Here is a 16,292-nt window from a genome sequence, read left to right on the forward strand (position 1 = left end):
ATTATCTATTCTTGATTTTGATTATTTTTGGCACATGGCATATATACATATATATATATACATATATATATGTATGTATAATATTTAAATATTAAGATTATATAAATATATATATGTTCTTGATAGAATATAATTATTTTTACAATGAGATTAAAAACTTATAAGAAATATCTAGAGTATGTAAAATCAACTGGGATTTCTATTGTTATTGTTGGGTTAGTTATTATATAAGTTTACTATATTTTTATAAATTCTTCTTTTATAATGAAATAATATTATAAATATTTTTTCATATAGTGGATGTTGGTTTTTGTATCAATTACGACAGGTATCACAAATTTTACAATCTTCTATACCTACTAATGTCTTGAGCTTGGAACAACCACATTCTCAATATATTTATGTTGATGACCCTCGGTTCAAAGGTATTTGTGAAAAATTTTATTAGATATAATGGTTTATTAATTCTATGTAAAATAAACTTAAATGTTTTTATTATACTTTTAGATGTACTCATGTTACGAAAAGTTGAAAATTTACAATCATCTGTGCCAGTACAATCTCTTTCATTCAATCATACTATAATGAAATGGTGGAAATCATTAACCCGTAATATAGCATATAAATTATTATACATTGCACAGCATGGCAATGTCAGAGAACGTTTGAAAGCTCTTTGTACTCTTAATTCTTTGAATCATTTAAAAAGTATTTATTTCATATAAATATTATTAGTATTTTATATAAATATTTTTTATATTTTTAATTAAAAATTATAGGTTGGCATTATCAACATATTGCACAAATGTTGGATGCCAAAACAGCAATTTCACTTGCAAGAATGCCAAATGTTGATTCAAGATTTTTTTTAAAACCACCATATTATCATGTTCAATATAAATTACATGTATGTATTATAGCAAATTTTTATTTTAATTATATTTGTTATATGTTTAATGAAAGATTATATTTCCATAGGATGTAATAGAAAAAATACATCAATTACTTCTTCATTTAAGCACATTATGTGAAAATACACATCCATGTCTTATTCAATTTCTTAATAAAAATTTTAAAGATACACCTTCTGTAAGTATATATATTATAAAAAAATGTTTTAATTTCTATTGTGCAAACTATTTTGTGCGCATTTTAATTATTTACAAAGTATAAAAACAGGATAGTCTGATACTTGATCACGATTTAACAAACTTAGGGCTGGCTGTAGCACCAGCCACAGTATGGGATCAAGAATTATTACAAAATTGTGTGCAAGCACTATATCATCATTCTTGTCTTGAACAATATAGCAAAGGTAAAGTAATAAATATATACAGCAATTTAAAATATTTATAATTAATTTTTTTTTTTCATTTAGATATTATTGATGGTGGTGGTCTTTCATTACTAATGATAATAAAGAAAATTTTTAATGATAATATTAATATGTGTATATTACTTGCAAAAATAATTTCTAATATTTCTCTTCATACAAAATATTTGCAAGATATTTTTCAAGCAGGTATATATATAAAATAAAATTTTAAAATTCTTAAAATGTATAATACATTATTCGAATTTCTATTTCAAGGTTGGATTGGCACATTGGTAGAATGGTCTCAAAGTAATAATGTAAGATTATCAGCACCAGCTAGTCGTGCATTAGCAAATTTAGATATCGATGAAAATAAATATGTTAAATATCCAAGATGTATCTATCTTCTTCATCCTTTGCATAAAACTACAACAAATATAAATTTGGATGTTATTTTCTTACATGGATTACTTGGTGGTGTATTTATAACATGGAGACAAAGAAATTTTGATACATCTGAAGATGGAGTTGTAGGTTTGTTATTATTTAATTTAATAAATGTGAAAAATTATACATCAATATTCTAATAATTCTAATAATTTACAAATAAATATTCTAATAAATATCAATTTAAAATTAATTTTGAAAAATAATTTATAATATATATTTATAGATCCATGTCTTATACAAGATGGAATCGATTTTTCAAGTTTGATAGATGATCACTCTCAAGAATTTTTGAAAGATTTAACTTATGATTTAAGAAAACGCGAATGGGATAGAATAGGACAAGATTTTGAAATAATTTTAGATGATTGTCCTCAAAATAGTTCTAGAGGAAATGGACCATTTTCCTGCAATGGGTACAATTTTATTCTTAAAATCTATGTAAAATTTCCCTGAAAATATTTATATATTTAAAAATTTCTGATTTTAGAGATGATGCTTGTATGAAGAAAATTTTCCATGATAAGCAACATAAAACACAATGTTGGCCTAAAGATTGGTTACCAGATGATGTACCATTTATTCGAGTTATTGGGATAAATTATGACACTAATTTGTCAATGTGGACATCTCTATGTCCAATAGAGAGTGCAAAGTAAATAATTAATGTTATTATTTTAATTGACATTTTAATTGATAATTGATTAAAAATTTTAATTTATTATTAATTTATTTATATTATTTGTTGATTAGAGCCACTATGGCTGGAAGGAGTGAAGAATATATAAAAAAATTATTAACTGCGGGTATTGGAAAACGACCTATGATTTGGGTTTGTCATTCAATGGGTGGTTTATTAGTAAAAAAAATGCTTGTAGATGGTTGGTTTCACCATATAAAATATCTTTATAAGGAAATTTTATAAATTTATTTATCTATATAATAATATAATTGATTTTTTTACAGAATGGAAAAATGGCGATAAAAATAATGTATGTAAAAATACACGTAGTATAGTATTTTATAGTACTCCACATCGAGGTTCTCGTGTAGCTGCATTAAAACAAGCAACACAAATGGTATTATGGCCGTCAATCGAAGTACAGGAACTTCGTGAAGGTATACTAAAACTATATAACGGTACTAATTAATAAATTTTTTAAATATATTTAAATATATAAAATTTTTTATTATGTTTAGAATCGCCACAATTATTAAAATTGCACAATGAATTTCTTGATATGTTGAAGGAATATCCTATAGAGATTGTTAGTTTTAGCGAAACTAAACCTACCCATGTAACACCATTAAATGTTCCATTTCAGTTTGTTACATCCACTTCAGCAGGTATGATTTAAAAAAATCATAATTTAATATAATTTTATATATTATAAATTTTTTAACAAAAATTGTAATATTTATTTTTATTTTTAGACCCTGGAGTAGGTGAATTTTATGAAATTGCACAAGATCATTTGTCTATATGTAAACCAGCTAGCAGGTAATAACTTAAATTTTTTTTATTTTTGCAATTATAAAATTAAGAAATTTGAATTTTATATTTTTATTTTACAGACATTCCTTCTTATATCAAAAACTTTTGAACATTCTTAAATGTCATGTAATTCATGAAAAAAAAACTGTTTCTCCAATTATGGAATTGCTATCATTACCGAGTAAATTATTATAAATTTATTATATATTTCTATATTTTTGTGTGGTTATGAACAAATGTATATTTTAATGAATATAAAAAAGTTTTTTTTATATATGTAAATTAAAAATATTTATTCCATAAAAAAACAAGCATAAATTCATGTTCCTCTTTTTTAATTATAATAACAATAAATTTAATTTAGAATAAATATTTTTATTTTTATATTTATTTAATATAAAAATATAAAATATTTTAAATATTCACTTAATATTATTGATTATTTTTAACTAGAATAAAAAACGAAATTTTTGTAATAGAATCAATAAATGAATGATAAAAAATTATGTATTTATTAATAATTTTTTAAAATCTAGTAAAAACAAATATCACAAATAAATATTTATAATTATAATATTTATATTTATATTTATATTTATATATATATATATAAACTGTTTTCGAATAATAAAAATTTAAAATTTGCATATACTTACAATTGAAGATATATTTACAAAATTTTTAGTCAAAAGATTAATATACTTATACTTATAATGGAATATCAAAGTTATTTCTTGATTGCTGATATTTATATCAGATAAAAATAAACAAAAAGAGTAAATAATGTAAGAAAAAGATAGAAATAATTTAAAAATTATAAAATTATTAAATATTATCTTCAGAATCTAAATAAAACTCATGAAGAAAAGATTGAAAATAATGAGATAGTATAAGAAATAACTTTCAGCGTCATCTTTGAATATTTTTAAAAAGATAATTTTTTGAAAAAATATTTTTAATTCTCAAGAGATGGCGTTTACTTCTTATCTTATATCTATCTTTCTCTTATTATTTTTTTTGTGAGCTTCACTTACGATACTCTGAAGATGACGGTAATTTCACAATTTTTAAATTATCTCTATTCTCCTCTCTTAATCTTTTTATTTATATTTACTTTTAGCGCAAATGATCGAAGACAAAATAAGAAATTGCATTTTCGTTATTTTTTTTTTAAATACTACAATGATTTTTTAATCTTTAAAAAAAATATAAATAAAAAATATTGCATCCCTACTAATGTATTTTTAAAATAATAAAATAATATTTGCAAAATAAAATGTTTATATATATTGGATTATTCAAATCGAATACTTGGTTAGAACTTGGTTAGCTTTTTTTTTTTTTTTTTTTGAATATTTTCTGAACTTTAATAGAATAATAATAGATATAATAATAAACTATATAATATCTATTATATAATTTATTTGTGAAAGATTTATTTTATGATAAAATAATACTTGATTCATATAAAATAATATATTGTATATTATGTAAAATTGTAAAAAATTTTAAATAAAACAATTATAAATAAAATATTACATAAAGTCTATATCGTTTTTATATTTTATTATTAATAATTTAATATTGTTAATTACTAATTTATTAAATCTGAATCTACCTAAATTAAATCTAAAATTTTGTCAAATTTATTTAAGGCATTGAATAAATTAAGTAAAAATGAAATTAATAGAAATTTTATTTTATTACAATAAACTTTAAAAATTTGTATCGTAATTAGGAAGATTATGACGTGACATATTTGTATCGATATCAGGAAGATTACGACAGGATATATTCGTATCATAATTAGGAAGATCATGACATGATATATTTGTATCATAATCAGAATGATCATGTCTCAATATATTTGTATTATAATCAGAACGATCGTGCCTCAATATACTTGTATCATAATCAGATCGATCAAGTCTCGATATATTTGTATTATAATCAGGACGATCATGTCTTGATAGATTTGTATCATAATCAGAACGATCATGCCTTGATAAATTTGTATCATAATTAGAAAGATCATGACTTGATACATTTGTATCGTAATTTGGAAGATTATGATTCGATAAATTTGTAATATCATAACCACCATATTTATTGCTGGTATGAGATCCATTGTAATAATAACCATTCCATTCCGATCTCCAACTATCATACATATTATATTTTTTATTTTCTTGAAAAGATTTTTCGACAAGTATCTTGAAAATAAAATGAATATAAATTTATTAAAAAAATATGAATAGATATATATATATATTTTTATAAATCTTACCTTATTGGAAGTCGATTCAAAAGATTTATCATTCCAAGAAACGTCTGGATCAGTCCAAATCGTATGTACTGGTTTTGAATAATCACTAGATCTATGGGTTGACATACTTTTTGCTATTTTCTCTTCGTAAATTGTAGATATAGATGGTTTTAATTTTGAACCATTGTGACGATTTATTAACTGAAAATTATATAATTATATCGTAATAAATATTAATTCTATATCAATATTTTCAATGTATGTTTTTGTAATTTTATACTTACAACAGAAACGCCAAATATAATGATAAAGAGTAATCCACCGACACCAATTACAATTACAGCAATTGCCCATTGTGGAAATAGTCTATCGTCTTTTTCAATATATTGAGGAGGAGTTGCTTTGGGTATCACTAAAAAAGAATTATTTTTAAAATAAATATGAAGATTTTCAATTTTGTTAAATATTTATTTACTAATAATATGACATACCTACAAAATCCGTATATTTTGGATCGATCGTAAATGATCCAAGTTTTATCGAATCTTTTGTTTTCGTCTCATTCCATTTATTTGTATTATACGTTCTTAAAGAATCGTGAAAAATAACTTTTAAATCTTGCGTATTAATTTTCTGTTGCATATTGGCCAATTCAACAAAATAATCTACTAAAATACTGCCCTCGCTAAAAAGAGAGAGAGATTTTCATAAATTTATCAATTAAATAAATAGTAATTTTTGTGATAATTTTAAAAACTATATTGTTTTTATTACCTGAATGAATCAATTCTTATTTTTTTATACCATTTTGCCAGAACAGCAGATTTTGAGAATACAAAGTTCATCTAAAATTAAAAATTAAATACATAAGCATATAAAATAAACATTTTCTAATTTAATAATAAATTCATATGAATACCTCTCGTTCAATTTCATTGGCAAGATTCTGCCATTCTTGAGTATTTCGATCAAGCAGTTCCGGTACCCAACTTGCATTACCAATTATTCTTATAGTTCCAGCGACTTCACAATCTTGTTCGCAAATTCCTGGTGTAGTAGGTCTTGGTGTCGTTGTTGTAGTTGTGGTCGTTGAAGTGGTTGACAATACTTTGGTTATTGGAACAACTAATTCAGAAACACTCATCGTGGCTCGAGCCAAAAGTTCTTCTATCGAGATTGGCGTGGTAGTTGATGGAGTAGGCCATTTAAATTCTGTGGTAGGTCTGAAATATTTTAAACAAAAATTTCATACCAAGTTGGCTTAATTTCAGCCTTAATTTCATCAAGTTTATATGTTCAATGTTCAAATTTAAATCTTCATATCTAGATAACACAAAATAAAATATTTACCTGGTAGGCCAACCAGTTCGTATTTTCGGCGTGACAAGTATATCCATTCGTGGTTTCGGTGATGTGGTAATTTTATGAATTGGTTTTCCTGTTCTGCTAAGAGAACTAGGAAAGACAAATTTAGACTTTATCGTAGTTGAAGTAGATTCTGTTGTCGTAGTGATATTAAATTTGTTTGCATTCTCGGTGTGAACATCTTTCGTTTCTACAGAGAAATTCTTAATTTTCTGTTCATAATCACGCGGCACGAAAGAAGAAATATCAAACTTGGATTTAGCGAATAAATCCTGAATTTTTATATCGACTATTGATTTCTCCACGGAAACGTCTAAATTCTTCGCTGTTGTTGTGATCACTTTGTTTTTCGAGTTTCCTTCATTTTTCTTCTTCTCATAATCCGCCGGCAATAACGACGATATATCAACTTTAGATTTCGCAAGAATATCGCTTAATAGAGAACTTTCCGTAACATCCTCTTTCTTTAATTCGTATCCAGCTGGCAAGAAGGAGCGAATATCTTGTACGATCACGTTAGTTTTAGGTTTCTTCGTACTAGTTGACGTGATCTGAGTTGTGGTTCGCTCTGTCGTGCTCTTCGTAGGCCATCTAAAACACATCAATATATCTTTCTTACATACACAATCTTAAAAGCATTGAGATAACATAAAATTTTAAAACACCAACCTAAATCCAGTCTTCGGAGGAATCGACATCGAACTCCTTGTAACATAATCACGAGGCAACAGTCCTTCCAGGCTATCGAGCGTCGTCTCGATCTTCGACTTGGGCGTGACATGATCGATCCTTTTATCGTTATATCGACGAGGCACAAACTTGTTGATGACCGGTGTCTTAGCGGTTGTGGTATACCTCCTACGAGTATTTCGATCACGTTCGTTCAGAACATCCAATTGAAGCGTGTTGCCTGCAGTTCTGAAGCCACCAGCGAGAAAACCATTCGACAACTCGGACTGTACCCTGTCCAATTTGTCGCTAACGCTTTCCGTGGACTCTGGAGGCGGAGACGTTTTCTTCTCGTTGTTATGACTGTTGCCGATCGGCTCGACACGATCTATCACGGGGAACGGTAAGAATCGGGCACCGGATATGCTGCGGCTCGTTTGCACGGAAGCCAATATTCTCGAGGTATCCTCGGTCGTGATCGTCGTCACGGGTTGCTCGGTGGTGGCTCCAAGCGTGGACGTGGACGAAGGTGGCGCTGCGACTTGTTCAGTGGTGGTCGGCGCAGCTGTCGTTGGGATGGATATCGTGCCGTTGACCACGCTCTTCGTCGTCACCACCGACACGACAGCTCCACCGATCAAAATGGAACTGTCGACGGAGGTGGAGTTTATTTTCGCGATCGGTGGCCCGAGAAAAGCGTACATTTTGTGACTGCCCTCCATCGAGGAACCGTCCTCGTTGTTCGTCATCGAAATCGGCGTGTCCAAATCCTTCTCGTCGAAAAGATCCGAAGACGAGGAGTCGTTTACACTCGCCACGTGACGGCTATCATCTAAATTTCCCTCTTCCGTCTCCGACGAATCGTATTCGTTATTTTTCCTCGTTTCCTCTTCTTTCTCCAATTCCTCCGTCTCCTTTTCCTCTTCCTCCGCGTCTGGATAGTCGAGGGTGTCAGCGTTCGCTGCAAAATTTTGAGAATCTTAATCTTTTAAGGATTAGAGCATTTTATACATTTTATATTTGTCGCGTTTCCTTCTGTCTAAGCACAGTGATGGAACGAGTTTACGTAACGCAAAAAGCGTTTACAAAGATCGTAATTATTTCATATTGTTATATCACGAAGAAAAAAAGACAAATTTAAAACGTAACCGCGTCACGACAGGAAGTAATCGATTTTGTATGATCTTTTAATTCCTATCTTTATGAAAAGATAGGAAAATTGATCAATCGTTTGGAATTTCGTTTGATTCTATACTTCGAAATTATTCTAACTCATAGAATCTTTTGAACAATTTGAACAATTTTCGAATTGCATATTACCTATGGCCTCGTATCGTGATTTATTGGTATTTCCATAATCGTCGTAATAATAATACGCGTCATATTGACTCGTCGAGGGATCTTCCACGTAATCCTCGTCTCTGGACGAAGTGTCTTCCGAAGTGTGGGAAGATAAATCCTGGGATGATTTTTCGCCGTGTTTCACCGGTGTTTGATCGGTGATCTTGGAGAGTTTCGAACTCTTCTCGTCCTGCACTTTTGATTCGGTTTCAACCTCGTATTCTTCGTCCTCGTACACTTCTTCGTCCGTTTCCTCTTCGCGCTCGTTCATCTTCCCGTTTGTTTTCGACGTCTCCATGACGTTATTCTCGTCCAACGAGCGTAACAACGCCTCCCCCGGATTGTTAACGGGAGGGGATGCATTTTTATCCTGCTGTTCGTACACGGAATTCGTCGGTATCAGATGCGATAATTGGTCCACCCAAGTCTCGCCTGATCCTCGAGTGGAAATTCGTTGATTCTCTGTAACGATAATATTTCATGAAAATGATTTAAAAATCTAAAAAATTAAGTGTTAAAATTTTGTACAAAGTTCATTGATTTTTTTGGGGGAAAAAATGTATGGATCATAAAGTAAACAAATGGAATTGTATAAAAATCAGAGCATCGAAAATAGAAAATGGGTGTGCTCGATTCGCACAATCATGTATAAATCATAGTTGCTCTTTCACGGGACTTAACCAGCATGTTCCGTGAGAAACTGTTCCGAGTCTTTCCGAAAGAAAGCGAAGACACTTTCCATCATTGTTCCTTAGTGTTTTGTAATGCCTTTTGCATCTAAGAGACGGTCTATTTTTCTTGACTTTTCGCGGAAAAACTTGACAAATTTCCTGTCACACCGTATAATTAAGCGATCATTTTCATGTTAGAGTTCTCAAATGCGTAAGATATTACGTGTATATCATTACAATACGATGTTGTTCTATTAGATATAGTATTCAGGTTTTTTTTCCAATTTTCGATTAGAAAAAATCTGATCCACTTTTTACGTTCAAGATGATCTTCTCTTCTTTAGTTATATCGATGTTCTCCTTTTCCTTAGCTTTCGATTAGAAAAAGTATGTTCTACTTTCGCATTGTTTTATATTTAAACTTTCTTCTATCGAATTAAAAGCGATTAAGCAAAATCTTTAAATTAACACTAACTTACTTCAATTCCTGAAGGCGTGTAAGGAAACAATTTTTGCAACAACAATTTTAAAAAAGGGATCAAATTTCTAAATCGTAAGAAACAGAATGTATTACGTATCCAGCAAACTTTTTACAAACTTCCTATAAAAAGATTCTTTACTCCAGTTTCTCTTCTTCGTAATATTACTAAGTTCCGCTATCTCGAACATCTATAATAAGTATAATATTATTTCTTTTTTCGAACAAAATGTTTACGAATTGATTTATGATTATTTTCTTAAAAAAAAGAAAATTTAAGAAAATTAGAAATTACAAATCTATTTTATGCACTGAACATTTTTTGTTCAACTCAACAAACGATACATCTTCTTAAATCTTTCCTTAGCACTCTGCTGTTCGTGCTATAAAATATATTATGGCTGTACGAAGCGCGCATAAATTTTGGCTTGCGATAGTCTTATTCAGCAGAATATTATATTTCCTAGGAAGAATGAGTGAATTATTCCGACTGGCAACACCGCGGGATATTCTTGAAAAGGGTTGTATCAGTGGCAAATGTGTCGTAACTGGAATAGTTCCGTGGGTGTGTCCGCGATGGAATCGACAAAGCTCCAGACCTTCGAAATCCGAGAGCGAATATAAATTAAGGCGTGGTTACGCTATTTGAATACGTTAATTGTGTGCTGGCTTTCTTGCGATTCCTTTCTTGGCATACGGTTTGATTTTTCATTGCTTAGACGCACACGTCGCGTCATTTTAATTGTAGATTACTAAAGTTCACTTGCACTTTAGATTCCGCCTCTTAATTACCATAGTTCGAGATATACATATATCTATAGAAAAGAAAATTATATTAGATTACGTTTATTTCTGTAATACCATTAATACGATTTAAATATGTTATTTTTAGAAACTAATAATTCTTGATTGTACGTAATAAATCTATCTTTATACCATTAAATATTTTTCATATTTAATAATTTATTGATCAACGCTATTAATTATTGCGTTATTAACAGCATATGCATGGATACTTGTGGCAAGTGGTAAATGTCAATGGAAATATGTTACTTCGCATCATATATTTGGTTTCATACCAATACAATCTTTCCTCCAACCGTTACATCAGTCTTTAATGCTTTTTTGAGAGAAGATAATAAACTTTTTGCGTGTTATTAATAGTAATAAAATTCGTTGCAAATTCGTCGATATTCAATAAAATTATAGCGATCAATGTCATTCTAGATCTTTTAGCGGAACTTGATCATATTGTCTTATAGTATCCTGTGTTGATACCATCCGGATTCGATATTTTCAGCTGTTGGCCAATTCATCGATCTATTGACGTAATTCGAAACCATTTATATGCGAATACTAGTATTTTCATAAAACTCGTTTGGTACTTTCACGATCGAGACAACAGGAAGTGTCTGGCTGAATTCTAACGGGTGTACATACACGAAAGGAGCGAGAAGTCGCGCGTGCCGAGCTTAAGCAACGAAGTTGTATATAAATAATGGGGCGAGTGTAGCCGTTCTCCTTTCAATCGTCCTTCGACTTGATCGCGTCTACTACTCTCCGCACATACGTTCACACGAATTCTTAACTTGAAGTATTTGCTAAAGTATCGATGGCTTTTTCACTGGAAAATTTATTACATTGTTCATCATAATTTTATTTTGTCAAAAATTAAATCGCTAATATATCATACGATAATATGCGTACAGTGTCATACTACCTTTGTCGAATATTTTCTAGTAAAAAATACTGTACTGTCGTTCAGAAAACTTATCAACTTTCACAAATGAATAGTCATATCTCAAAATACAGTGACCTCATTAACAATGCTCTTACTCATGTCGGAAAATACATATATTTATCCATTCTTTACTACTCCTGCAGAAATATATAAAATTATGACTCTATAATAATACAACTCTGTTAATATGTGCATAAACATACATAAACATACATAAACATACATCTTTGTTATATTTCACGAAGCCTTTATTTGTAAACGTTCCATGTAAACGTATGTATAAACGAGATGATGTAACCTCGTCACACGATTTAAAACCGATTAAAATCACTCGCGCCTTTTCTCTCATTCAATAATGTATTTACGTTCAACTGCAGGTCGCAGAACTACATCTGACTGGTATGACGATATTTTGAAATAACACGTTTCATGCTTATTGTACCGTGACTTTTCTTATTCAAAGCGAGTGTAAAAGGCGAAAGATTCGTGTCTGCACGCAATGAAACAGCCACACGATCGTGCCATTTTCTGGCCTACAATCCTAGTGAAAACGAAGCCTAAATAAGAACCGCGCCTCGTCGAAGATTCGATGCTCGATACGCACTTTCCATGCCGAACACGCCGTTATTATGATACTTTATAATTAAATCGTAGATTCTCGATACGCGAATCGTTCGAATTCAACTATCGAATTCAACTAACGTATACACGATGAATGTGATGATTAATGAATAATTTCACGTGCAAATTGGCACCATTAATAATTTATCATTAATATTTATTTGTGAAATTTTGTATAGAAATGCGATAAAATTTTTTTTGATTGATATTTAAAAAATCCTTCAATTCGATATTATTCTGTTAAATTGTTGATTAATCAGTGTTACAAATATTACTAGTTTATAGTGCTTTTTCAAAATTGAAAGTTGGAAAGTCACGAGACTTAAACAAACGATCGATATAGAAACGAGGCGTAAGGAAATAACTACATGCATAGATATTGCTACGCATATTGGCACGAACTTTCTCTAGAGAAGTTTCTTTTTCAAGGTTAATGATTCAAACGAGAAAAATGAATATATCTTACTCATCTTGTAACATTATTTATAGAATGCGAATTAATTATGAATTATTTTGGAAAGATTTGATTCGTGTTTTTGAATTCTTTTAACTTGATGATTAATTTCATGATAATTTGGTTATGCGATTTAAGAATTTTATCTATTATAAGATTCGTAAGATGAGTATTACTAAAACTTACACTGAAAAGAGCGAGGACGAGGTGCACGATGAAACCGTGTCATATTTCACAGAAATCATTTATATGGAAACCGTACGTCTTGCACGCCCACAACACGAATGAGGATATATCTGAGATTTCAATTTACAGTTATATCGTGACGAAATTAATATTCATATTTTCAATTAGTCTTTAAGTTGTAAAGCAATAATACGCTATTTATATATATCATAATCTTTTCAAGAAATGGAAACTAAGTTTTTTGAATAAAACATGAAAAAAGTCATTTGCTTTGCATTTATACTTCTATATTTACTGATGATTTAAAAAATGGCACAATTCGCATTCTATTGTTGAAAAGAAAACATTATTTTTAGAATTCAGATTTGAATAACAAATCAAAAAGTATATTTTTAATTTTTCTTTATTAAAAAAAAAATAAATCAATGAATGAAACATAAACAAATTTATCATCATTGAAGATACTATGCATCGTAAATTACCTAATAAGAACCTTTTACTTTTGATCTGATTAGTTTAATTTATGATTCTACTAACGCCAATTACCCCACAAACATGAAATTCATTTGAACGGAATCATATTTTTTTTTCTCTTAATTTTATGAATTCAATTTAGCATTTAATGAGCGTAAAATATGATTCTGAATTTCGATATTTTTTTTATGAATGTTATATGATGTACGATAATAGAAAAAATAGTACATGTCAGAATTATCATGTCAATTTTATCATTCACGATTGAAATTAGATATATCCGTTTTAGGGAATCATGATAATCGTACATATCGAAATCGTTATTGCACGTAACAATAGAAGTTCAATTGCCTTATCGTGGTACGCGATTGTAACACTCGTACAGAATTGTGGTTCTATTGTATTGCGTATTGTATCGCAATGTACCAGGTCACGAAATCAAACTATCTAGTATTGCGGTTATCCATTTATCTCACCTATAGGTTTAAGGCCGGCTTACACGAAGTATACTGTGCTATTAGTAAAAATATTTGCACACAAAAATTTGCACATACCATTTGTCCGAACATATCTACAATCTCTTCATCTATTACGTAGTAAGATTATATTATGATTGTTGTATCTTGCTTGTAAAATAAGGGCAAAAAAAAATATTATTAAAAAGTTAACCTATAAAATAATGTTAAAAAATTAACCTATAAAATAACCTACGTATAATTGAAACATCTAATACGATAAAAAAAATGTCAATTAATATTTCACAGCAACTGAAATCGAAAATTTTGTTCGCTGTTAAAACGACAAAGAATACGAATTAAGGCAGAGAGATTTTACCGTACCCAGTGAATCGTGACAGTCATACACCGTCGACTCGCCGGATTACATAAATACCACCTACACATTCCACTCGTATTACGTTGTCAAAATCAAACGGGATCTTTCAGTGCCGTGGTTGAACAAACTTGCAAGCCCGTCGTTGCTCGTAAATCACACGGCAACAATATATTATTATACTTCGAAGAATCTGAGGGCGCCCCGTTGTAGGGTAGTAAAAATTCAACCGAGACAACCTGGAATCCCATAAATCTTCCACGACACATACGTCCGCGGGGACATTCGCATTTACTCTGTTCTTTATCCATGAAAGGATTGCGCGGATAACATCAGTAACGCGCCCTCTCGGTCGGAACGCAAAGTAAGATGCACTGTTGAATTTGCTGTTCTAAAGGGATACGTTTTCGCGGGTGTGTTTTCAGGAAAAAAGAGACGTACCTTGTTGACAGTTGGTTGAAAAGAAGGAGCAACCAAGAATCAGAAACGTGAAAATCACATCAACGAGCCGGTTATCGTTCCTTTTGCGTCTCGACATTTTACCTTTCGCACTTGTTCACACCGCGCACTTATTCGAATGTAAATCGATTTCGAGGCTGTTCGCCCGACTGTCAGAATAACACTGTCATCGTAACGAGATTGAAATTGGCGGTTTTTTTTTTCGACACTTCGTACGTGCGTGTCGTTGGTTCATCAACGGACAACGAGTGGACACATCCTCACGGTATAAAAGAGACGTTCGCGAGCACGGCGCGCTTGTCACTGGTCACGGGTAGAAAGCAAAATCCCACTTTCACTTGGTGGCTGCGCGCCTCGCGAGGCGGAGCTGGCACGTCGAGGCCATCGCGATCTTTCCCTCTCCTTTCTGTTTCGCTTCTTCTCGGTTACCTCTCTTCTTGTATAAGAGAGCCTTTGTGACGATCAACGAGAGGGAGCCAATACTTAGAAAAACCGTGGGGACGGGTTTTAGCAAAAATTTGAGAACGTCCGGGTACGACCTTTCTTGTATCTTCGCGAAGGTCGCGAGCGAGGATCAACGATCTTTCGCAAGCGATTTTAGAATCGGGAGTCAGCGTTTCCGACACGAGCTCGAAAAACCCTCGAGAGATTGAGATTGTTTTGCATCCTCCAAATGGAAGAATTCCTCGAAAATTTATTTCTCTTCTGAAATAATATTCCGATTCTTTTTTTAGAAACTCTTTAAAGAAGAATTTAATATATTAATATTTCATACTTTTGTATAATTTTCATAAAGATTATTTTAGTTTTAAATTATAAAAAAAAATATTTTCTAAATTTCTGATAATAATCATAACTTTCTTCTCTCATAAATACGAATATTTTAAGGAGATAGAAAAGAAAGAAGATATATGTACATACATATAAAATATTTACAATCAATTTTTTATAATTACCGTATAATTGCTATTTTTTAAAATATTTGCGTTAAAGTTTTTATTCTTATTATACCGGTTCGACTCATCGTTTAAAAATTAAAAAAAAAAAAAAAATCTTATCTCTTTTTAGTTTCACATGCTGGAAGAAACATTGCATATATTTCACATTTTGATGCACTTGCATTATTCATAAAATGCATTTAAGCTATATATATATAAAAAGCGTTTACCATTTTTATTTTAGAACCACCTTCTCTTTGAACTCGAAAGAATGCAGTTTTAAGAATGTTATAATATAGGTATGTCCTTCGTCAGGACCTTCGAAAATATTTTTTTACTTTTTTTTTTTTTTGATTTTATCCTGTCGCTGCACGTTCGTTAACCCTTACCGGTTACTATCGACCTTTATGAATCGACATATCCTCGATTCCTGAACTGATTCACATCCGGCCAGAAACCAGATAGTCCCGAAAGAAAAAAGAACGAACAAGGTCTCAGCCAGGGAAAGTATTTATTATGACGCAACTAGATTGACGATGAT

At 30.4% G+C, this 16,292-nt stretch overlaps 2 protein-coding genes across 6 annotated transcripts; one reads left to right on the forward strand and one right to left on the reverse strand.

Moving 5' to 3' along the window:
• Positions 1–96: 96 nt before the first annotated feature.
• LOC725516 (protein SERAC1) lies at positions 97–3,589 on the forward strand. Of its 3 annotated transcripts, XM_006568283.3 has the most exons (15): positions 99–215; positions 298–425; positions 508–708; positions 780–907; positions 979–1,089; positions 1,180–1,315; positions 1,379–1,522; positions 1,592–1,849; positions 1,989–2,178; positions 2,253–2,417; positions 2,516–2,643; positions 2,729–2,881; positions 2,963–3,109; positions 3,197–3,263; positions 3,338–3,589. In XM_006568283.3, exons 1-15 carry the CDS (start codon positions 145–147, stop codon positions 3,450–3,452), a joined length of 2,142 nt encoding a protein of 713 aa, XP_006568346.2. In that variant the 5' UTR covers positions 99–144; the 3' UTR covers positions 3,453–3,589. The 3 variants fall into 3 exon arrangements, 2 of the variants coding, with proteins under 2 accessions (XP_006568346.2, XP_006568347.2); XR_003304992.1 differs by lacking the exon at positions 3,338–3,589 and having other exon boundaries at positions 97–215; positions 3,013–3,109; XM_006568284.3 differs by lacking the exon at positions 1,379–1,522 and having other exon boundaries at positions 100–215.
• A 1,346-nt stretch (positions 3,590–4,935) lies between these two features.
• LOC552048 (flocculation protein FLO11) lies at positions 4,936–15,136 on the reverse strand. Of its 3 annotated transcripts, XM_006568281.3 has the most exons (12): positions 12,012–12,485; positions 11,768–11,925; positions 11,488–11,671; positions 8,878–9,360; positions 7,558–8,518; positions 6,874–7,479; positions 6,443–6,746; positions 6,298–6,368; positions 6,015–6,208; positions 5,808–5,935; positions 5,545–5,724; positions 4,936–5,470 (listed from the first exon to the last, which is right to left on the reverse strand). In XM_006568281.3, exons 4-12 carry the CDS (start codon positions 9,194–9,196, stop codon positions 4,973–4,975), a joined length of 3,261 nt encoding a protein of 1,086 aa, XP_006568344.2. In that variant the 5' UTR covers positions 9,197–9,360; positions 11,488–11,671; positions 11,768–11,925; positions 12,012–12,485; the 3' UTR covers positions 4,936–4,972. The 3 variants fall into 3 exon arrangements, with proteins under 3 accessions (XP_006568344.2, XP_624430.3, XP_006568345.2); XM_624427.6 differs by lacking the exons at positions 11,488–11,671; positions 11,768–11,925; positions 12,012–12,485 and adding an exon at positions 14,796–15,136; XM_006568282.3 differs by lacking the exons at positions 11,488–11,671; positions 11,768–11,925; positions 12,012–12,485 and adding an exon at positions 14,363–14,618.
• Between the last annotated feature and the right edge of the window lie 1,156 nt (positions 15,137–16,292).

Source organism: Apis mellifera, linkage group LG7 (genome assembly GCF_003254395.2).
Source record: "Apis mellifera strain DH4 linkage group LG7, Amel_HAv3.1, whole genome shotgun sequence".
Lineage (NCBI taxonomy): Eukaryota > Metazoa > Arthropoda > Insecta > Hymenoptera > Apidae > Apis > Apis mellifera.

Coding starts and splice junctions, on each gene's coding strand:
- LOC725516 (XM_006568283.3), top strand. CDS start 145: ATGAGATTAAAAACTTATAAGAAATATCTAGAGTATGTAAAATCAACT. Junction 1,316..1,378: donor TCTTGAACAATATAGCAAAG/GTAAAGTAATAA, acceptor TTTTTCATTTAG/ATATTATTGATGGTGGTGGT. Junction 2,882..2,962: donor AGTACAGGAACTTCGTGAAG/GTATACTAAAAC, acceptor TATTATGTTTAG/AATCGCCACAATTATTAAAA.
- LOC552048 (XM_624427.6), bottom strand. CDS start 14,892: ATGTCGAGACGCAAAAGGAACGATAACCGGCTCGTTGATGTGATTTTC. Junction 9,361..14,795: donor TTCAACCAACTGTCAACAAG/GTACGTCTCTTT, acceptor TTATCGTTACAG/AGAATCAACGAATTTCCACT. Junction 8,519..8,877: donor ATCACGATACGAGGCCATAG/GTAATATGCAAT, acceptor AAAATTTTGCAG/CGAACGCTGACACCCTCGAC.